Below are 23,901 nucleotides of genomic sequence, written 5' to 3'. Positions count from 1 at the left end.
AGTTATTTTTGTTGATTTGTTCAGATTTTTTCTTTCATCTGTGAACAGACAGGTTATCTCTTCCTTCAGATCTTATATAGCTCTCATTTTCTTTCTGGTCTTATTGCATTAACTAGTATTCTCCATATGTTATGGTTTGGATATGAGGTGCCCCTCAAAAACTCCTGTGTTAATGCAGGAATATTCAGAGGTGAAATGAATAGATGTGAGAGCTGCAATCTGATCGGTTCATCCTAGTTTGATGGACTGACTGTAGGCAAGTGGGGTGTGGCTGGAGGAGGTGGATTGCTGTGTACCCTAAATGTTCATCTTCCTTGTGCCTCCTTCCTGTTCTGCTCTCTGCTTCCTGGCTGCCATGAATGGGGCATTGCTTCTTTACCATACACTTCTGCTGTGAGGTTTTGCCTCACCTTGGGCACAGAGCAGTGGCCTGGGCTGGCCATGAACCACACCTCTGGAACTGTGAACCAGAATAAGTTTCCCTTCTCTCACTTATTCTTGTCAGGTATTTTAGTCACAACAACACAATGGTGACTAACACAGAAATCAGTGTAATGTTGAGAAAGGTTGGTGAGAATGGACACCTTGCCCTGTTCCTGATCTTAATGGAAAAGCTTTGAGTTTCTCATCATTAAGTATAATGTTATTTGTGTATTTATATATTTATTGAGATTCCCCTCTAGTATTATTATGTTTTAAAATTCACATTTATTATTATTTATTTGATTTAGGCTTATTTCTTTCATGATCCATCACAGTCTCTTAGCTAGTATAATATTTTATTTATCTTTTTATGTCCAGTTTTTAAAAGTGTTTTGGTGCTGTGTTTTTTGGTATAGGAAGATTTATGATGGTTCTTTCTTCATTGTGGGTTATACTATTTTTTCCTGAAGTGCTGTACTTTGTCTTGCTTTGTACATTTTTTTCTTAAATTCAGCTTTGTCTGAGAGAGAAGGCGGAGGGGAGAGAGATTTGGAGATTATATATATATATATATATATGTATATATATATATAGAGAGAGAGGGGGGGGGAGAGAGAGATAAAAAATCCAACCATTGTATTCCTTGGCTTAATATCTGATAATTTTTAAAAAATCATAAATTAGTTTTATTTATTTATTTATTCTTTGTACAGGTACATGGCAGCAGAGTATATTTTGACATCATACATATATGGAGCATAACTTATTCTAATTAGGCTCCCATTCTTGTGGTTGTGCATGATGTGGAGTTTACTGGTACTGAATATGATCATAGGAAAGTTATGTCTGACACATTCTATTGCCTTTCCTATTCCCATCCCAGTCCCTTCCCTTAATTCCCCTTTGTCTAATCCAATGAACTTTTCTACTCCAAAACTTTTCTACTCCCTTCTTATTGTGTGCTAGCATCTGCATATCAGAGAGAACATTTGGCCTTTGGTTTTTGGGGGATTGCTTATTTCACGTAGCATGATAGTCTCCAAGTCCATCCATTTACCAGCAAATGCCATGATTTCATTCTTCTTTATGGTTGAGTAATATTCCATTGTGTATATATACTACATTTTCTTTATCCATTCATCTGTTAAAGGGCACCTAGGTTGGTTCCATAGCTTACCTATTGTGAATTGAACTGATATAAGCATTGATGAGGCTATGTCACTATAGTGTGCTGATTTTAAGTCTTTTGGGTATAAACTTAGGAGTGGGATGACTGGGTCAAATGGTGGTTCCATTCCACGTTTTCTCAGGAATCTCCATATTGCTTTCCATGGTGGTTGCACCAATTTGCAGTCCCATCAGCAATGTACCAGTGTACCTTTTCCCCCACATCCTCATCAACATTTATTGTTGCTTGTATTCTTGATGATTGCCATTCTGACTGGAGTGAGATGGAATCTCAGTGTTGTTTTAATTTGCATTTCTCTAATTGCTAGAGATGTTGAACATTTTTTCCCATATATTTGTTGATTATATTTCTTCTGTGAAATGTCTGTTCAGTTCCTTTGCCCATTTATTGATTGGGTTATTTGTTTTTTTGGTGTTAAGTTTTTTGAGTTCTTTATATATCCTGGAGATTAATGCTCTGAGGTGCATGTAGTATAGATTTTCTCCCATTCTGTAGGCTCTCTCTTAAAATTCTTGATTGTTTGCTTTGCTGTGAAGAAGCTTTTTAGTTTGATTCCATCCCATTTATTGATTCTGGATTTTACTTCTTGCATTTGAGGAGTCTTGTTGAGGAAGTTGGTTCCTAAGCTAACATGATGGAGATTTGGGCCTACATTTTCTTCTAGTAGGTGCAGGGTCTCTAGTGTAACGCCTTGGTCCTTGAGCCACTTTGAGTTGAGTTTTGTGTAGGGTGAGAGATGGGAGCCTCATTTCATTCTACTACATATACATTTTTCCAGCACCATTTGTTGAAGAGGCTGTCTTTTATTCAATGTATGTTTTTGGCGCCTTTGTCTAGTATGAAGCTAACTGTATTTATATGGGTTCGTCTCTGTGTCTTTTATTCCACTAGTCTTTATGCCAGTTTTGGTGCCAGTACCATGCTGTTTTTGTTACTGTAGCTCTGTAGTATAAATTAAGGTCTGGTATGTGATGCCTCTTGCTTCGCTTTTCTTCTAAGGATTGCTTTGGCTATCTGGGCCTCTTACTTTTTCCAGAGAATCTCATGACTACCTTTTCTATTTCCATGAAGAATGTCAGTGGAATTCTAATAGGAATTGCATTAAATATGTGTAGTACTTTTGGTAAGTATGGCCATTTTGACAATATTAATTCTGCCTATCCAAGAACATGGGAGATCTTTCCATTTTCTAAGGTCGTCTTCAATTCTTTCTTTAGTATTCTGTAGTTTTCATTGTAGAGGTCTTTCACCTCTTTTGTTAGATTGATTGCCAAGTATTTTTTTTTTAATTTTTTGAGGTGATTGTGAATGGAATAATTTTTCTAATTTCTCTTTCAGTTGATTCATCATTGGTATACAGGAATGCAATTGATCTATGGATGTTAATTGTGTATTCTGCTACTTTGCTGAATTTATCTATGAGTTCTAGAAGTTTTCTGGTGGAGTTTTTTGGGTCTTCTACATACAGAAATCATGTGGTTGGCAAATAGGGATACTTTGAGCTCTTTTCCAATTTGTATCCCTTTAATTTCTTTCTTTTGCCCAATTGCTAGGGCTAGAGATTAAAGAAGTATTGAATAGAAGTGATGAAAGAGGGCATCCCTGTCTTGTCCCAGTTTTTAGAGGGAATGCTTTCAGTTTTTCTCCATTTAAAATCATGTTGTCCTTGGGTTTAGCATGGATAGCTTTTACAATGTTGAGGCATGTCCTCAGTTTGGGTAGGTCATATGACTCTAGAAATTTGTTGATATCTTCAAGATTTTCTATTTTATTGAAGTATAAATTTTCAAAATAGTTTTTGATTATCGTCTTGTATTTCAGTAGTGTCTATGGTGATATTCCTTTTTTTATGATGAATTTTAGTAATTTGAGTTTTTTCTCTTTGTTAGCTTGGCTAAGGGTTTATCGGTTTTATTTATTTTTCAAAGATCCAGTATTTTGTCCTGTTGATTTTTTTTGAAAATTTTTAAAAAATTTCATTGATTTTGGCTCTGATTTTTAATTATTTCTTGTCTTCTGTTGCTTTTGGTGTTGATTTGTTCTTCTTTTTTAGGGCTTTGAGATGTAATGTTATATTATTTATTTGGTGACTTTCTATTCTTCTGATGAATGAACTCAATGCAGTGAACTTTCTTCTTAGAACCACCTTCATAGTGTCCCAGAAATTTTGATATTTTGTGTTGTTAATCTCATTTACCGCTGAAGTTTTTTTTTAAATTTCATCCCTGATTTCTTTCTATCATTAAATTTTTTTTTTTGTAGTTCTACATGGACAGCATAACTTTATTTTATTTGTTTATTCTTATGTGGGGCTAAGGATGAACCCAGTGCCTCACACGTGCTAGGCAAGTGCTCTGCCACTGAGCTACAGCCCCAGCACCTCCATTGATCATTTAATATCATATAACTTAGTCTCAAGGTGGTAAAGTGGCTTCTATTTTTTATTTTATCATTGATTTTCTAATTTTGTTCCATTATGATCAGATAGAATACAAGGTATTATCTGTTATTTTGTATTTGCAAAGAGTTGTGGCCTAAGATATGGTCTATTTTAGATAAGGATCCATGTGCTGCTGTATTCAGTCATTGAAGGATGAAATATTCTATATATGTCTGTTAAGTCTAAATTATTAATTGTATTTTTTAGTTTTATAGCTTCTTTATATAGTTTTTATTTGGATGATCTATCCAGTGATGAGAGGGGTATGTAAAATTCACCCACTATTATTTTGTTGTGATCTACTTGATTCTTAAAATTGAGAGGGTTTATTTGATGTATGTATGCATGTACTCCATTGTTTAGGCATAAATATTTATGATTGTTATGTCTTGCTGATATATAATTTGCTTAGGCAGTATAAAATGACCTTCTTTGTCCCTTCTGATTAACTTTGGCTTGAAGTTCACTTTATCTGATATGAGGATAGAAACCCCTGCTTGTTTATGAGATCCATGTGAATGATATGTTTTTTTTTTTTTTAAATCTTTTTACCTTTAGTCTATGGATGTGTCTATGAGGTGAATCTCTTGAAGACAGCATATTATTGGGTCTTGTTTTTTAATCCAATCTGCCAGTCTGTTTTTTTTTTTTTTTTTGTATCAAGGATTGAACTCAGGGGCACTCAACCACTGTTTTGTATTTTATTTAGAGACAGGGTCTCACTGAGTTGCTCCACACCTCACTTTTGCTGAGACTGCTTTGAATGCACAATCCTCCTATTTCATCCTCCTAAGCTGCTGGGATTACATATTGTACATACATGGAGCATTACTTACTTGGAAGTTCTGTTCATGATCTCTTAACAATTTTTCTCCATGGCCAGCTGTATTTTCAAGATTATATATTTGTCTTTATTGCCTGAAACTCTATTTTCCAAGTGGTCTAGTTTGCTGGTGATGCTTGCCATTGAATTTTAAATTTGGTTTATTGACTCCGTCAATAAATCAGAAATCCTCTCAAGGATTTCTGCTTGTTTTCAGAATCTCTCTTTGATCTTTCACTTCATGTATTTTCTCTCTGACTTCACTCCTTACTTCATTCTTTATCTTGCATATCAATTTAATTATTATCATTCTGAACACCTTCTCTGACATTTCTTCTACTGTGGTGTCAGTGGCTTCTGTTGCTTCAGTATCTTGGTTTGACTGAGGCGATTTATTCCCTTGCTTTTTTGTATTGTTTGTGTGTCTACCCATCTAACAGTATGGATCTGAGGCAGTTGAGTTTCTACCCTGTGGACTTACAGTGTCTCTGAAGATTTCTAGTACCTTACTATTTAGGGGGAGACAAACAGTAACAAGAATCAGTGCAAACAACATACAGTATGAAACAAAAATGGTTCCTTCTATGACATCTACGATGTTAATTCTCACAGTGAACAGAAATGATGTGATCAGTTATTGCCCACAGTAACAGCCGTAAGTTTACAAAAGGGTTTACAATTTTGAATGGTGGACAGGAAGAGAAGAGAAGTGATGTAGGATGTGATGATTATGAGGGAGAAGGAGAGAAAATAGAAGTAAAAACTAAAGGAAGAATGAAAGAGTACAATAGATATTGTATATTAGCAGAAGAAAAGAGAGAGAGTCATGGGAAACAGATAAGTGAGAGAAAAAATATATAAGGAAAAAGTAAAAAAAAAAAAAAAAAGAATACAAAACAAAACAGAAATATACTAATCAAACATCCTAGTCCTCAAAATGCTGATTTGTAAAAAATAACTGGCTTCAAAATTCTAGAAATGAGAAAAAAACCCAAATATGAATATGTAATTACAATGCTCTATTTTTTAAAAAAGGATATATGTATATTCATACTTATGAATTTTGTTAAATTCATTCCATATTTCCTCTACTTGGTTGTTCCTCCTCATTTCCTTCCCTCCCTCCTCAACTCCTTCTATTCCCCTCTTCTTCCCTATATCAGTATGATATCTGATCCTGCCCCCTCTTCTTTCCCTTTTTTGCTCTAGCTTCCACATATGGGAGAAAAAATTTGACCTTTGGCTTTCTGAGTCTGGCTTATTTCACCTAGCGTGATGTTCTCTAGTTCCATCATTTACTGGTGAATGCCATAATTCTATTCTTTATGGCTGAGTCAGACTCCACTATGCATGTATGTATACCACATTTTCTTGATCATTCATTCATCTGTTTGTTGGCATATAGGCTGATTCCATAATTTGGCTACTGTGAATTGTGCTACTATAAATATCAAAGTAGCTGTATTGCTATAGTATGCTGATTTTAGTTTTTTGGATAAATATCAGAGTGGGACATTTGGGTCATATGGTCTTTCCAGTTCTTGTTTTTGAGGAATCTCCATACTACTTTCCACAATGGTTGTACTAATTTCTAGTCCAATCAATTTGTTTCTATGAGTGTACCTTTTTCCCCACCACCTTGCCAGCACTTATTATTTGTGTTCTTGATAATTGTCATTCAAGCTGAGATGAGATCTTCAGTTTTGATTTGCATTTCCCCAGTTATTAGAGATGTTGAACATTTTTTTTTTTTGATATATTTGTTGGTGACTGGTGTTTCTTCTTTTTGAGAATGTGTGTTGTGTTCTTTTGCCCATTTGTTGATTATGGTTTTTTTTATTAAATTTTTTGAGTTCTTGTATATTCTGAATGTTCATCCCCTGTCAGAGGAGCAGCTGGCAAAGATTTTCTCCCATTTTGTAGGCTTTCTCTTTATACTCTTAATTATTTTCTTTGCTGTGTAGAAGATTTTAATTTGATGAGATCCCACTTATTGTTTCTTGGTTTTATTTCTTGAGCTTTAGGTCTTATTGAGGAAGTCGGTGCCTGCACCTACATGATAAGTGTTGACCCTATGTTTTCTACTTTCCTTCCTCTCTTCCTTTCTTCTTCCTCTCTCCTCCTCCTCCTTTTAAATATCTTTAATTCTAGATGAAAACGATACCTTTACTTTTTCATTTGGAACTGAGGATCTAACACAGTGCCTCACATGGGTTAACACAAGTGCTCTACCACTGGGCTACAAGGCCACCCTTGACCCTATGTTCTCTTACAGCAGTTCCAAGGTTTCTGGTCTAATTCATAAGCCTTTGATCCACTTTGATTTGACTTGTGCAGGGTAAGAGATAAGGATCTAATTTCATCATTCCACATATGAATATCTAGTTTTCCCAGCACCATTTTTAACAATACAGTTGTGTCAGTTACTTGTGATTGCATCACTCAGCACTCAGATGCCTGCCTGTTCTTGATCATAATCAGAACTAAAGGCGTGCCTCTCCTATCCCCTGGAGGGCTGGCACCCAGTATTCCCTCTGAGCTCCAGTGGCCTGGCTGCTGCTTCCCTGACTAGGAGAGAGAAGCTAAATGTCTTCAGAGCACCACAGGATGCTCACTCAGTAGCCTGTCTTCTTACATCAGCTGTGCCTCACTTTTAGTGGTAGAAGGCCAGAATGTCCCGTGTTCCCCCCCCCCCCCCCGCCTTTTTTGTTAGGAATTTTCTTTTGTTGTCACTGGACTTAGGGAGAATAGGTGCCTGCTTTCGTTCTACTTGTCTCTGTGGGTCTGTCTCTCTGGAAGAACATGCTCTTTTAGAGGAGAGTCTGCTCCCGGTCTACCTTTGCCATTAGACAGATGGCTAGCCAGTTCTGTGAGTTGGTCTGAGTCTTTCATGGTGGTATTTTAATTTTCATAGTGGGTATCTTTTATTTGAAAATGACTAACCCTGTGTTTGATAATCTTGTACTTGATAGTCTTCTACTTCTAAATGAATGGTTTTCAATTAGTTTCCTTCCTTGTATTTTGGCTTCTTGATTTCCTTTTGTTCCTTTCATGTTTTTTTCATTTTTCAATTCTTCATGAACTCCCTGGAATTTTTGAAACTGTCACCCACCTTCAAACACTACTTAAAATATCCTGAAACATCCTTGGGTCAAAACCTACTCTTCCAAATTCCTTGGTTAAGTGCTTTCATTGCAGCTGCCTCTCTGCTATGAGCTTAGTCAGTTGGTTGACGTCTTCGCTTTTCTTGCCCATCAGCTTGTCCTTGGTTTCGCTTTTCTCCCAATCTTCTTAGGTTTCATAGGCCCTCATTCACTTTCTCTTGCTCTTGCCCTGAGCCAATGCTTATCAAACCTGGTCAAGGGATATCTGAGGGTTGAAGTCAAAACACTGGGAGCAGATGGTGTTACCTAGCAAGAACTGTGGAATGAGAGTAGAGGGGTGCTCAGCCCAGAAATTACAGAGAAGAGTTATGTGTCCAGGCAGCAGAAAAAGGAAGCTGGTGAAGGAAGCTGGGAGAAAAATCAGAGAAGAAGAAATGTTGCTGCATAGAGGTCAAATAAATTATGAAGAATGATTTAACTATTAGGTCGTTTCTTATCACTGCCAGGGCCCATTGAGTTGGCTGACAGGTGCAAAGTCAAATTAGTGGTCCAAGGAGTGAATGAGTGATGAAAATCTGTAAGTGCAGGCTATTTGTTGAGCTTGGATGTAAAGAGACATTAAGATATCTGCTAGAATCATCAAGGTTCTCAGGTCTCCCAAGGACTCTGCTTGTTCCTGCCTCAGCATCTAAGAATTAGGCTATCAGTTTTACAATATCACCAGGCTGTGAGCTTTGCTGAGAGTTTTAGCTTGGGCTTGCCAGGAACTTCAAAGGCCAGTTAATCTCCCCTTGCTGCTTGTTTCTATATATTTCTCTATAACTCCCATTTATTCTTTCACATGATTTATATACCTCCGCGCCCTTCATTCTCCATATGCAACTCTGATTTGATAAACTTTATTTCATGGTACTGAGAAAATAGAAGCCAGCCAAAGACCTGATGTTTCTGCTTCTGCCACCAATCTACCCATCTGTAACCAAACTCAGATATTCCGTTTCCTTCTCTTCCTCCTCCTCCTTTTTGCTATGGATAACTTTTTTATATCACTCCCTCAACTTTGCACATTACTTTAGCAGTTCCTTTTTTGTCTTGTGTTGATGTTGTTTTTCTCTACTGGCATATTCATTCCACCTTCTATATCTTTTGTAAAAAGCCTCTTGGCTGCACATTCCCCTTCACATCTGTTTCTTCCTTCCTAATGACTCTCTGAAAGAACTGTCTACTTGCCTTGCCATTTCTAACTCCTCTGAACCTACTCCAGTCCAGGGTTGGCCTCCATTACTATAGAAAAACAGCTCTTGTCAAGGTCGCCAGTAGCCTCCATGGTGATAAACCCAGTTGTCAATCCTCAGTCCTCATCTTACTTGGTGGGTCAGCAACATTTGACACTGTTGTTGATAATTCCCTTTTCCTTCATGTGGCTCTTTCAGTGCCTAGTCCTGTTGACCCCTCTACCCCCCATGCTTTTCTGTCAGCTTTTGCAGATTCCTCCTAAATGTTCGAGAGCTCCAGGGGCTCTGTTTTCAGACTTCTTTTCCTAGGTTGGAAATCTTATCTAGTCTCAGGACTTGAAATACCATCTGCTGATTTTTTTTTTTTTAAAGTTTCTAGCCTGGCTCCTTCCCTGCACAGTACAGATTATTATATTTTTATATCCAACTGCTCATTCAGCCTTTCTACTTGAGTGAATATATGTATTTCAGATTTAGCAGTGCTTGTTTCACCCCAGAACTCCTCTTGTGATCTTTCCTGACTCAGTTTTTCCAGTTTCTCAGGCTGAGAACCTTGTGTTCGTTCCTGCAAATCCTTCCAGGTCTGCTTTCAGAACATACCTAGGACTTGATCGCTTCTTAACGCCTCCACTGAATAGGTCTAAGTGATTTGCTTCTGGATTTCTGTGGCAGATTCTTGTGTGGTCTCTTGCTTCTGTCCTCGCCCTCTTCTCGCTTATTTTCTATGTAACAACTAGAGCTTCTACATTATGTACATCTATCACATCAACTCTCTGCTGAGAATCTTACTGTAGATTCCCATGTCATTCAGGTTCAGGACCAACACAGTAGTTACCATGTCTAGGAAGCAGAAATTCCTACAAAGGTCTGTGCGAACTGAGCCTCCATTACTCTCTGACCTCATCTCTTAGTTCTCTCCCCTCATTGTTTGAACACACAGGAGTCACTGGTGCCGGAGACCCTTGGCATTGCTGTTTTCTCTGCCTCACTCACTTCCCCTTGGGTGTCTGCATGACTTACCGTGTCTTCTCTCACAACTCTCTCCTCACATGTCACCTTCTTGGTGAGGCATGTTCCCACTGCTGCTGGCACTGTCTGTTCCCCCAAATCTATACAGATTGTCATCTGACACACTGCAATTTAACTCTTTATCATTTACTTTGTTATTTCTCCCACTGGATTGTGAGCTTCATGAGGGCATCAGCTTTGTTCACTGCTGTGTCCCCAGTTCTTTTTTTTTTTTTTTTTTTTTTTTTTTTTTTTTTTTTTTTTTTTAATGATTATGCCATTTTATTTTTTTTTTTTTTTAAAGAGAGAGGAGAGGGGGGGGGGAGAGAGAGAGAGAGAGAGAGAGAATTTATTTATTTATTTTTAGTTTTTCGGCAGACACAAACATCTTTGTTTGTATGTGGTGCTGAGGATCGAACCCGGGCCGCACGCATGCCAGATGAGCGCGCTACCGCTTGAGCCACATCCCCAGCCCCCCAGTTCTTAAATGAATACTTGACATATAGTGAACACACAATAAATTTCTGTTGATTGAAGGAATTTTAGTCGGCCTCTCAGAAATATCAATTCTTTTTATATCAACTGTCAAATATCAACTCATCGCACTGACTTTAACCATATAATTTACTTTTTCTCTGCTCAGTTACTCTTCTTTCCATTCTTCTTTAAGCCCTACTCTGACTTCTGTTACATTGTAGACCATTTCCCCCTTATCCTCAGTTCCTTCCTAGAAGACCCCTCTGTTTACATTTCTTTACCAACAACTGGTTTTCCTTATGACACATGTATTCTGAGGATTACTAGGAGGAGGTGGTGTCTCTATTAATGTTCTCCTAAGTAGCTGGTGTTCCAAATAGGTCCTCGGACTTTGCAGGTGCTCGTGAATGCTCTCATTTGTTCAAGGTCCATGTTGTATTCTGTCAGTTTTCCATATGTATTTGGAGAACTCTGACCCAAGGTTTATAGTCTTCGTTTTTGGGGTGTAATTTTCTAGATGGTGTCATTGATCATAGTGAAACCAGAGTTTTGAGATGAAACTCAATTTTCTTCTTCCACTAGCAGGTGAGATGGAGTTTTTTTGGATGAGGTCTGCCTCAGGTGCAGGGATTATATAACACTTGGTTCACTGCTATTGGTCCAAATTTATGTTAAATAGGGTTTGGAAATGTACTTATGCTATTGGTCGCAATTTATGCTAATTAGGGCTCAGAAACATAGTAACGCTATTGGCCAATACTTTTTTGTGAGTGTGGTGCTGGGGATTGAACCCAGGGCCTTTTATATGCAAGGCAAGCACTCTACCAACTGAGCTGTATCCCTAGCCCCCAATATTGGTGAATTCTTGAGTCCCAACTTTCATTCAAATCTGTCCCACTTTCATTGTTTTGTGCCAGGTCAGGAAACTGGAGGTTGAGGTTGTGGAATAGGGCTTCAGAGCTTATCCACTGTGTGTGTGTGAATGAGTTTGCTGGTGGGGGTGGGGGCCGTGGGGGGATGGGCCGGCGCACCTTGGCTCCCCTTTGCACTATGAGCTGTGCCTGGAGCCTCTACGTAGCCTGTCTGGCAGGCTCCAAGCAGCCTGGTGGCTTGCTTTGCTGGATTGAACAGTTACGCCCCGCTCCCCACATTGATTTGTGATGCCTCATTTATGTTAAGTTTTTACATAATAGAATCTATTTCATTCATCTGTGAATTCTTGTTGCCAGCGCACACTTTGTCACTGAGGCTTTCCTGTGTTTTGATATTTAGTAGGTAGTGGATTCTCTTCGACTTTGCTTCTTAGATTTGTTGGTGATACACCTCCATATGATTTTGAAAAACATTTGATCAAGTTATGAAAAAAAAACTCTCCACTGGGATTTTTACCCCCTGGAATAGTATTAAATGGATTAATTGATGAGGTCACATAAATTAGTATTTTATCAAAGCTTTATATTAGCAAAATGTCTAAAATTTTTACTATTTTTTTTAAACTTGATTTTATTTGTTCTTTCTTTTATATGGTACTGAGGATCAAACCCAGGGCCTCTCACGTGTTAGGCAAGCACTCTACTACGAGCCACAATCCCAGCCCCCAAATTTTACTTTTGTATAATGTAAATCCTTTTCCCTATAAATGCTAAAAGATGTATCTTGTATTAGTTAAGAAAAAGGCAAAAAAATGTAAATGATGTGTTAAATTTGTTTTGTTTCAGATATGTTTTCTTCTTTTTGCCATTCTGTACATCGTTTCCTACTTCATCATCACAAGGTACAAGAGAAAATCAGGCAAGTACAAACATTTTTGTTAAAGCTTTCATTATTGTGCCTCCTGGTCTCAGTGTGGTACATGGGCTCTCTGGGTACTTGTTAGTGTGGTAATGTATTGAATATGCCCATGGTTGAACTAAACAGTGCCTGTTGAACTGGAGCACTAAAAATACCTTCCAGGGAATTTGATTACTGTTAGGATCACCTTTGGAGACCAGAGTCCTTGTTTATCACAATTCTTATGCCCAGCTAAGAATAGTGCTGGGCTATTTAGTATCTGGGGAAATTCCAGAGTTTATGAGGCAATTTGGTTTCTTTTGACTGGCTCTGACTTTGAATAGTCAATTCAGTCCCACCTATCCTTTTCCAGCTACTAGAATATCTTTTTTTCTCTGAAGTACTCTAGAATTGATAGTTTCCATAATACTATTGGCATTCAGTTATCTACTATCCTTTTAGTACTTTATATTATCCTTACCTAGCTAGTGGGACCATGATATCTTTTCTTTGTTGTTGTGATATTGGGGATTGAACCCAGGGCCTCTTGCATGCTAGGCAAGTGCTGTACTATTGAGCTACAGCCCCAGCACCCCCCGCCCCCTCCAGTGAACTTTGTGCTAATTAAATTGTGACTTTTAGGTCAGAGTTTCACAAATACCTAAGCAACTGCTTTGCTGCTTTCTGACAAATCTTAGTTGTTTTCTGGGAATCATAATACTTTCAGCCTATTATGCTGGGCTAATAGCAGGATTCCTTGTTTTAAGGATTCTTTGATATTATATTATCAATTTAAAAACCGTCAAACTTTTGAGAGACATAAGGAAACGGTTCTTTCTCTTGTGTATTACTTTAGGAGTAGTACTTGACTCTGAACATACTGAAGTATTCCTAGATTTTGTAATTGGTCAAAGTTTTGAAGATCTGCAAATCCGAGATGGTATCTTAGCTGTTTTAAAAGATATTTTGGCATAATTTCATAGAAATGGGCACAGAAGGAGAGGGGGAGTGAGTGAGTAAACATAAATACGTTGTTTTAGGGGAGATCAGGGGTGATAAGAAGGAAAATTAAGAGACTGAGAAAGGAAGATTTAAGAGACTTAATTTTTAGGATACCCTGGATTTAGCAGGTGTTGGGAATAGAACTGAAGTGGCCATGTGTATATTAAAGTACCTCCCAAGACGTGATGATTGACTGGTTGTGTATAAACTCACTGTGACTATTGCCTTGTGGTCCTTTTGGTTGTAAAGCTGTTTTGAGCAGCCTGGAATTAGGGATGGACACTTGAGTAACAGAAAGGCCCAAGTACACCATCAACACTGAGGTTTTAAAAGATATTTTAAAAGGCTGTGGTATCCAAATTAGTTTAGGATGGTCTCATTCTCAATGAGAATCTCATTGCCATTACTAATGACAAACTCAAATTATAGAAAATTTGACGAGTTCTAAGATTATAAGTTTTAATTTTATAGTGAAAACTTTAGTGTACTGTTATCAGCCAGAAAATTTAATTCATCAGCTATTTCACTTAATATTCTTTGACAGTACATTTCATACTGGCCCTCAGGTTCTACTAACTTTTATTTTCTTGAAGAGAAAATATTTGGGAACTTTAAATTTACATATGCAATCAGGATTTTAAAAAATACCACTGCCTTCTCTAATTGTATGCCATCCTGCCTGAATTAAATTTGGATCTTTGATGAAATAAACACAATGCTCTTTGAAAGTCTTTATTTCTATTTAGTAATTGCTTTTTTAAGTTTATGTTTTTGTTAACATTTTTAAGTAAATTAGTGAAACATTTTGTTGAAAAAGGATATTAATACTTTAAACATTTTTGCAGATGAACAAGAAGATGAAGATGCCATAGTCAACAGGATTTCGTATGTATTCTAAAATTCAGTTATTCTGTTTCTATTTCTGAAGTCAAATTCTGAAAATAATTCTGATTTTTGGACAAAAATACAGAGAAACAATTACCTGAAGTATTATAACACCTTTATCAATATATTTTAAAAATTCTTTTTAGTTGTAAATGGACGCAATACCTTCATTTATTTATTCATTTTTATGAGGTGCTGAGGATCAAACCCAGTGCCTTATAAGTGCTAGGCAAGCATTCTACCACCGAGTCACAACCCCAGCCCACCTTTCTCAATATTAATCCTACCTTTGAAAAGGTCATTTAAGCAAATATATGTAAGCAGTTTTAAAATTTGCTTATTTAAGGAGATGCCAGATTTTATCTTCACAAGGTTTAATGAGAAAATGGACTTAAGTTTGGAGAAACTGCTGGGTTTAAGAAAGAAAACTCCAGCTGTTTGAATTTTTTTTTTTTTTTTTTTTTGGTGCTGGGGATTGAACCCAGGGCCTTGTGTATGCAAGGCAAGCACTTTACCATCTGAGCTATATCCCCATCCCAAGCTGTTTGAATTGTCTGTGGGAAAGACTGTGACTATCTTGAAAGAGGGAACAGATGTTTTCTGGTTAGTGGAGTGGGCACCTTCTATGACAGGGAGGTGGGCCCTGATTGTTCATCATAGCAAAAAGAGCCACTTCAGAACCACACATTGCATTTAGTCATCTTGTCCCTTTAGTCTTCCTCAGATAACGACCCTGGTCAGCATTTCCTCAGGTTTCCTGATCTTGATGCTTTTGAAGAGTACTGGTCACTTATTTGGTTTTGTCTGATGTCTCTTCATGACTACTATCAGATTATGCATCTTTGATAAGGGGAGAGGTGAGAGGGCAAGAAAAGGGGAAGAGGGAAAGAGATTACCTGTGCTTCCAATACATTGATACACGTGTACTAAAACATGTAGTCACATGCTACAGAACAGTATTCAGCCATAAAAAGAGATGAAGGACTAATAGATCTTGCAGTGTGGATTTCATATAGTGTGAATTGCACCTCAATGAAAGAGTAGTTTTAGCTAACAAATGACTTGAATAGGCCAGATTTGATTCATAATTGAAAAATGAATATAAATGGATTCTGCCTTACTAGATTTGGCAATTTAAATTATTTCAAGTGTCCTAGGAAAGTTGGATAAGAAACAAAAATAATTGCAACTTCACTGTAGAGATTCTTTCCTTAGGCTCCAACTTAGGCCCTAAGCTTGATGTTTTAAATTTACAGGGTTAGGGGGTCTTAATTTTATTACTAACATTGTGATATTTGTCAAAATTTTTACCTAAATTAATGCTTCTGTAAAACTACAATTCACTTCACTACATCTAAAAAACAGTCATGAATCACAGACTGAGTAAAGGGCAGATCTTCCTCCATGTGAAATCCTCTAGGTGTGAAGGGTAAGTGAAGTATGGGCCTTTCTCTTCATCATTTAGTCTGCACAACTTTGGTGGTAAGTGTACTTAAATGCACTTCGAAATTAATAATTTATAAACTTAACAGAGCATATCATTTTGCCTTTTATCTGTAAAAGTGTGTTTAATGAGGATGCAACTGTGTCCTGTTTTCTTGTGAAACTGTCCACTAGCAGGCTTTACTTCCTTCCTCTGCCCCAGTGGGGCAGCTGCACAGCATGACAGTAGGTGGGGCTTTCCCACTAAGTAGTTTCTGTGTCACAGAGGTTTGTGCTATATCCTGTTCCTAAAGGTGGATGGGTTTGCAGTTACAACAGAGTTACGAGGGGGAAGCCTGGAGAGAGTCACTGGAGAGGATGAGTGTTGTCTGGTCAACTCCCTTCCCCTGCATTGGTGATAAGAGTGAAAACGAAAACCAGAGAGTGAGGCTGGTATGCGTTCATAGTTTGCACCCAAAATTAACTTGCATCCAGAAGAGATGGAGAAGCAAAGGAGGGCTTTCATCTTCTTTGTAGGATGTGAATTAAATAACATCGGCAAAACAACAACAACAAAAAAGGTTGCTTGTGGTGTAGCAGGTGGGATCAATGTCACTCCCCTTTTCCCGTCTCCCTTTTCCCTTGCCTTCTCTCCTATCCCTGAAAGCAGTTGTGAGCAAGGTAGAGAAGAACAGGAAGCTTAACTAGGACAAAAAAGGAGTTGAGACACGGTGTTGAGCACAGGTGAGGGTGACACCATTCTGTTCACGTGAGAGGGCTTTCCATGGCTGACTAAGCCTCTTATTGGCTTTTTTTGACCCTTTTAGAGGCCACCTTTGGTTTCTCTTCTGTTCCTGATATGCCTTTATTCCATGCTCTGTTTCTGTGTACTCAAAATCCTAAATTAACTTCCTCTGCCCTTTGTAACTCAGTGCATTTTTGAGAACTCTTCTCAACTAGGTACTTAATTTGATTTGAATTAATAGTTGATCCAAAAATTAAAAAAATAGGTGAGACTGCTTTTGCTGGCTGTGAGCCTGGGCAGGACAAGGAGGATGTTTGTGCTGGAGGGAAGTCTGGCATGTGTGTGTGTGTGTGTGTGTGTGTTGGAGCCTGGCCGGTGAGGTCAGCTGCATAGGTAAAGAGAGCTTCTGAGAAGGGGGTCCCTATAGGCTGAGGATGGTGTCTGTGCTTGTGGGAGTCTGGCTGGGGTGGTGGAATGATTCAAGGGGGAAGGAGGGTGTCTGTATGGCAGACAGTCTAGAGTGGGGAGCTCCATAAATAGGAGAGTGCTTGTCTGTACAGGTTGGGGATAGTGTGATAGGAGATTGGTTATTTGTGATGGCAAAGCCTGATTCTGTAAAGTTAATGGGACAAACCAAGAACAATCAGAGGAAAAGGAAAAATGGAAACAAATTACCAAGTTGTTGCCTTGGAATTGGAGGTATCAGTGTAATTTCATGGTTTCCAGCATCTAGAGAGTTTAGAACTAAATATAGAAATAAATATGGGTCTTTGTGTGCACATGTGTGTGCTCAGCACATGCTGCACCTCTCAGCTCTGTCTGCCCTCTGAGGCACCTGGAAGTGTCTTTCCCAGCATCAGTGAGCATTTCCAGCATGCCCAGAGACAGCGCCTACTGAGCAGAACAGTGTTTTTGGAGAGAGGTTGGGTTGCAGGTTGGGGTCAGGAAAGGCCCAGGCTAATTTTGTACATCTTTTTTTTTTTTTTTAATATTTATTTTTTAGTTGTAGTTGGACATAATACCTTTAATTAATTAATTAATTAATGTGGTGCTGAGGATCGAACCCAGGGCCTTTCATGTGCTAGGCCACAATCCCAGCCCCTAATTTTATACATCTTATTGTAAAGAATCAAGCAAGTACCCAGAGAGTGATGGGCATATGTTGAAGGAGGCAGAATCCTTCAGGATTCTCATACCAAGTTAAAGGCAATTCAAGCAACAGAGTCAAGCATTTAATGGATCCTAATCCATTGAGTATAGTAGAATGGTTTTGAGTCCATACAGAAATCAGTAAGTGAATTAAATCGAAAGTTTCGACAAGAAGAACTAACCTTATGCAGAATACTAATTAAAGGAAAGAGTAACTTTATGGTGGAGAACCCTGGTGGACACCACTTTGACCAGTGATCATAGACAACAGTGTTAGTAAAAGGGCAGACAGCAATTCCCAGCTACTCATAGCTATCAAAAGAAGCGTGGACACTTCTGTGATAGTCCTGTCGAACTCCGTGTATCCACAACGGAATCCTCATTTCCCCTTCAGCCTGCTGTGCTTTGTAGCCTTCTGCATCTCAGGTACTATCAGCTCCACCCTTTCAGTTCAGGCCCAAAGCCCCAAAGTCACCCTGATGCCTTTCCTGTCCTCCTCTCCATATTAGGCATCTATCTGTTCTGTCTTCGGGACCGCACTGCCCATCTTACTGTCTTTATTGCTGCCATATCTGCTTCAGGAGCTTTCCAGTGAGTCTCCTTCTTCTGTCCTTGCTTCTGGTCAGAACATTAGCCAGATCATGCCCCCTTCTGCTCAGAGTTCTGGAGTAGCCACTCCTGCCCACTCAGAGTGCGAGCCAAAGTGCTCACCTGGCCCAAGACATTCCTCCATGGCCCTCTTGCCCTTCTCATTGCTGAAAGGCAGCCATATCTTGTGCTTTCCTTAAAAAGCTGGCAACGCCCGGCTTAGGGCTTTCAGACCTATTTTGTTTTCCCAGAGTGCTTTTGTTGTCAGCTGCCCCACTGAGCTTTCAAAAACCCTTCCATTTTGCTTTGCCTTACCTTCCCCCTAAATTTCAGACAGCCAGCCTGCCTTTTCTTTTCTTTCAACAGGAATTGAATCCAGGGGTACTTTACCACTGAGCCCCATCCCAAGCCTATTTATTTTTTATTTTGTGACAGAATCTTGCTAACTTGGCTTGGGGCCTTGCTAAATAGATGAGATTGGCTTTGAACTTAAAACCCTTCTGTCTCAGCCTCCTGAGCTGCTGGAATTACAGGTGTGCCCTACCACATCCATCTAAATCTTTGCTTTTCAGTGAAGCCTACACTGACGGCCATACTTAATACTGAAACTCGTCTGTCTTCCTTTCAATTTCTAGTCCTCCGTTCCTTGCATTATGTTTCTGTAGCATTTATGATTTTAATGTTATACGATTTCACATTTACTGTTTTATTGTTTATTATCTGACTTTCCCAACTGGATTCTAAGCTCATGAGGGCAAGAATGGTTGTTTTGTTTATTGTTATAACGTGCCTAGAACAGTCCTATCACAGAACTTTAAACATATATATCTTTCTGGTGAATGAGTGTTACCAAAAGACTCACTGAGTCAGATACTCTGGGATGTGTGTTTAAAAAGCCTCGTGGTGGTCCAGATGATGCTTCTCATTACTCTTTGGGGGTCCTGATGCTAGAGCTGGGTACTCCTTCTGTGGTGCTGATAGTACTGCTGCTCAGAATAACATGATTATTCTGACAATCACTGGTTAAAGAACCACTGATGTAGAGTGAGGGATGAGGGAGCCTAATTCATGCAGCATATATTTACTGATTAGCTAGACAAAGACTTAGGATGAAAATAGTGCTCATCAACTTGAAATATCATGCAAGGTCAGGTTCAGATTGCAACTTAAAAGTATCTGATAGATTTGATCGTAAGGAGAACTTTTTCACTACTGTGGGGTTAGGGTTTAGATATGGAATGTCCACCAGCAGCTCGTGTGTTGAAGACTTGATTTCTATGGCAGCAATGTCCAGAGGTGGGGCTTTGGGGAAGTGAGTGGATAATGAGGGCTGTAACCTTATCAGTGGGTTATTCCATTTGATGGATAAATAATTTGAGTGGACTATGGGAGGTGGTCAAAAGTTTTGTCAGGTTGAGTCCATTTGGAGGAAGTGAGTCGCTGGGGACATGCCCCAGGGGACTCTATCTGTCCCTGGCCCCTTCTTTTCTCTGGCTCACTCTGTCTGCTTCTAGCTGCCTTGAAGGAAACAGCTCTTCTTTATTTTGCCCTTCTACCATGATGTGCCCTCACCTAGGGCCCAGGGCAATCGAGTTTGCCGTGGTGGACTGACATATCTGTAACAATGAGCCAAAATAGATCTTTCCCCTAGTTGTTCTTGTCTGGTATTTTGGTCACAGTAATGAAAAGCTGACTAACATGTGGTGAGGAGTGGAAATCCTACTGCAGTGTGTTAAGAAAAAAACTCATGTAGAAGTAAAGATGTAACTTGTATGTCCCTCTCAAGAAGCTTTTTGAAAGATCAGAAATCCCGTAGGACGTTTCTATTCTGAGGATTAGGAGCTAGAGAAGGTGACATGGAAGGTTAAAGATGTCCAGCTGGTGAGGCAGGAGGCCTGTGGAGACAGCAAGGTGGAGAGCTCCCAAATGGTAAATGTTTTAGTCAGCTTTTGTGTTGTTGTGGCTAAAATACGTGATGGGAACAATTTAGAGGAGGATAAGTTTTTTTGGTTACAGAAGTCTTAGTCCATAGATGGGCATGTTCTGGGCCCAAGGTAAGGCAGAACATCGTGGGGGGAAGGACATGGCAGAGAGAAGCTGCTGCCCTCAAGGCAGCAAGTAACTAGGGAGAAGTGGAGGAAGGGGAGAGGGAGAAAGGGGGCTGCAGGGACAGTACATCCTGCCAGGGCAGACCCCTGTGACCCACTTCGTCCAGCCATGCCCCACCTGCCTACAGTTATCACCCCTTTAGACTAGGTTGGGCTGGTCAGATCACAGTTCTTGCAATCCAGTCATTTCACATTCTTGCATTAATACAGGAGCTATTGGGGGATACCTCATATCCAAACAGTAACAGTATGGAAGGAGTTTACCCTTCTGTTCCCATTCTGAAAGAGAAGACTGTCATTTTCCAGGAATGAGGCACTGCAGGACTATGTCAAAAAGCTTGGAAAGAGCTTGAAGATTTGAAGATGTGGTCAAGAACAGGGGATTAGAGATCCAAGAGTCAAGGTTCTGGCTCTTGTTTGCCAACTGAAAGTATATGAAAGTTTTGTGGAGTGTTCAACTAAGTTGAAGTGGTCTTATTGTCTTAATTCATAATCACTGCACAAGATGTGGTCTGTGGACGACCAGCTGTCTTTACCCGCATTATATTCAACATCTCAGTGTCAGTCCTCACCACATTTTGGAGAGGAGGGGAGATTCTGCCTTTCTCATTGGATCAAGGAGATAGTAACAAATGTTAGATACTTGGGAAAACACTGGTCTTATCCCCTCCACTATCACAAGACATATTACTCTAAAGATGCAATTCTTTTATTCTGCTGCATTTCAGAAGGACATTTCTGAAATTTCTTCAATTCTGAAAGGCCTCTCTTTAATTACATAAGTAGTGTGATATAAAGCACACTATTCTATGGTGCTTTTTCAACTTGGGGCCTTATTTTAAGGACCAGCTCTCTGCCAGCTTTAACTCTGTCACATGAACCTTTTATGAATAACTTTTTTATTCAGCTATATTCAGTGGCAGCAGCAGTGATTTTTAAAAAAATATTTTTGTTATCTTTAGGGCCAATCACAACAACTAAAGTGTAATAGGCTCTAATAGTTTTTTTTATGAAAGATCAAGCATTATAGTTGTGATGATCAGTTGTTCAGGAATTGTGGGTCTTCTGTGACTTTAAATAATTTGTTTGTCCCAGAAGCTGACTCCTTTTGTTAGATCACTGGTTATAGTTATTGATTTGAAAACTGTGTTGGCCTTTATTGCCAGGTGTATGATGAGAGTATTACAGGAGTCAAGAGGGGAGAGGAGCTAATTTTCTGGAGAGGAGCAAGATGGTAGAAGCTAAGGAATGATTCTTAGGGCAGATGACATGTGAAGTCTGTTTTGAAATTTGTGCATGACTTGCCATGTGGGTATGTGGAGTGTACTTTAAGGAGGGTGCAGGTGTGGATGCTAACAATGCAGTTTGATGTGTAGGGAAGGAGGTGGGTAGGGAAGTCTAAGTGTATGCTGAAGTGTGTCCTGGTAAAGGCATCCTGAAAAGCATACAAGGAGAGCCAGTCCTGGAGAATTTGGATTTGATCTTAGTTTTGGCCTTGGTAGGAATGATGGCAGCTGGGCTAACATCCTCATTTTCCTAGAGAGGTTTGCTGGGATTACCACTAGAGCTGCCCTCCACCCTAAGATGAAGACTTTGTCTAGAGTGATTTTCTCAGGACATGTGCTGTCTACTCAGCAGAACCAGTTCGTAGCATTTCTCATGTGTTTTATCTGAATTATATGTTGGTATGTAACACATGGTCCACATTTGAGGTTTTTGACATCAATTTACCAAACACAGCAGGTTTTCTGGGCACTTTGACTTTAACTAGGAATATATTTCACTTCTGTTTTTGGCCACAAGATGGCACTGACCTCAAAGTTACTTTAGTCTGTGTATTTTGAGAGTTTAGTATGATTCTATTTTGAATGTTAGTGAAGTTTTCTTTTCTTTTGCCATTATATTCTGTAAAAACTTTTTCCAAGTTAGGTATTTGATATAAAAAGTTTAAACATATCAGGAATAAGTGTAACTGAGAAAGCGAAAGCCCCTTGTAACTATATACCTCCCCATGGGTTATTATACAGTGTGTGGACTTTTTATGCCTCTTTTTTCTTGATTGCATATGTGCATTTTGGGGGGATGGGGTGGGAAGAGCATGTTTTATATTTATTGTTCATGCTTTTTTTTTCATTTGTTGACTTAATTTATTTTAGATTTTTTTTTTTACATTAGAGCTGTGTTTTATCTATTTTATTGATAGACTATTTTTTGAAAATAAAATTTATTAAATAGGTAACAATGTATAACTTCATTTATATTTGTGTGGTAGAAGGATTAAGGCTTTTTCTTGTTCTTGATCACTTATAGTTCTTTTTTTTTGATTAACATATACTGATTGTGCATATTAATGAGATTCAGTGTTTATTTCAGCATTTGTATATTGTCTACACTGATCAGATCAAGGTAGTTAGCATTTCCCTTTTCTTGTCATGAAATAATCATTTTATTTTATTTCTTTATTTTTTTTGGTTTTGAGGATTGAACCAACAGGCACTTTACCACTGAGGTCTCATTAAGATTCTGAGGCTGGCTTTGAACTTTCAGCATTCTTGCCTCAGCCTCTTGAGTTGCTGGAATTACAGATCTGCACCACTACACCCAGCTGAGATAATAATTTTAAATTAATTTTTTTCATACCTTTTTCACAAGTGTTTTTTTTTAACCCGAGACAGTTGTTGCATTGCTTTTAACATACATTGTCAAAGCTATTAATTAAATACAATTGTGAAATAAATACTTGTTTTTAAAATATGAATGGAACCACTGCTGCAAAATGTGAGAAGCACGTTGTATTTTATATATATATAATCTGTCTTTTAGGTCTAGTCATCAGATTTACTGATCTTTTCATGGAGTTTGGGAGTTTGAGAGTTTACTTCCAGGACCATATATACATCATTTGTCTTCCAAATACATATATTTAATGATATCCTTGTATAATATTTTTTTGATTAGACAATTGAGTTTGTATTCTTCTGATGTTGCTTCTGTGATCATTGGTTTGTCCTGTCTAGTGACCATGACTCTCTTCTCTTCCAGGTTGTTTTTGAGCACCTTCACTTTAGCAGTTTCAGCTGGGGCTGTTTTGCTTTTACCCTTCTCAATAATCAGCAATGAAATCCTGCTTTCTTTTCCTCAAAACTACTATATTCAGTGGCTAAATGGCTCCCTGATTCATGGTTAGTATATATTGCTTAGTATAATCATTATTAACATTTTAATTTCTTACTACATTGTATTTTAAAATTTTTCTTTTCTTAGTTTCCTTCATAATTTGTAACTTTCTCTAGTAAATCATTAGGATCCTTAGTAAATCAGAAAAGTGGATTTTACTTACCATTCCTGTTTTTTAGCTGTGAAAGGCTTTTCTCTCTTATTTAATCTAAAAGCAGTTTTTAATATTCATTATGATTTTGATAAAATATCATTTAAATATTTTGGAAGAAAAATTTGATTCAACTGGTTATGTTGAATTTTCATTGAAAACCTGAAAAATCAGGGACCATAGTCTGTTTTATTTGTTTTCTATT

The 23,901-nt window shown here is 38.4% G+C and overlaps 1 protein-coding gene across 17 annotated transcripts in view; it reads left to right on the top strand.

The window, feature by feature from the left end:
• Lmbr1 (limb development membrane protein 1) overlaps positions 1-23,901 on the top strand; it is a 160,039-nt gene that overhangs the window by 22,629 nt on the left and 113,509 nt on the right. For 16 of the 17 annotated variants that reach the window (XR_009227878.1, XR_009227877.1, XR_009227884.1 and 13 more), the window contains exons 2-4: positions 12,418-12,490; positions 14,317-14,356; positions 23,411-23,550. Coding sequence is in view for 8 of the 17 variants with exons in the window: in XM_058582860.1 (XP_058438843.1) it covers positions 12,418-12,490; positions 14,317-14,356; positions 23,411-23,550 (253 nt within the window). In the remaining 9 variants the exon portion in view is untranslated. Of the gene's footprint in view, positions 1-12,417; positions 12,491-14,316; positions 14,357-23,410; positions 23,551-23,901 lie in introns of those variants that run through there. The other variant, XM_058582865.1, reaches the window with a different exon arrangement.

The sequence above is a fragment of the Marmota monax genome, unplaced genomic scaffold, assembly GCF_021218885.2.
Source record: "Marmota monax isolate L192 unplaced genomic scaffold, Marmota_monax_Labrador192_F-V1.1 WCK01_AAM20220418_F8-fsc00226, whole genome shotgun sequence".
Lineage (NCBI taxonomy): Eukaryota > Metazoa > Chordata > Mammalia > Rodentia > Sciuridae > Marmota > Marmota monax.
Note: the sequence above shows the minus strand (reverse complement) of the source record. Positions and strands in the feature narration are given on the sequence as shown.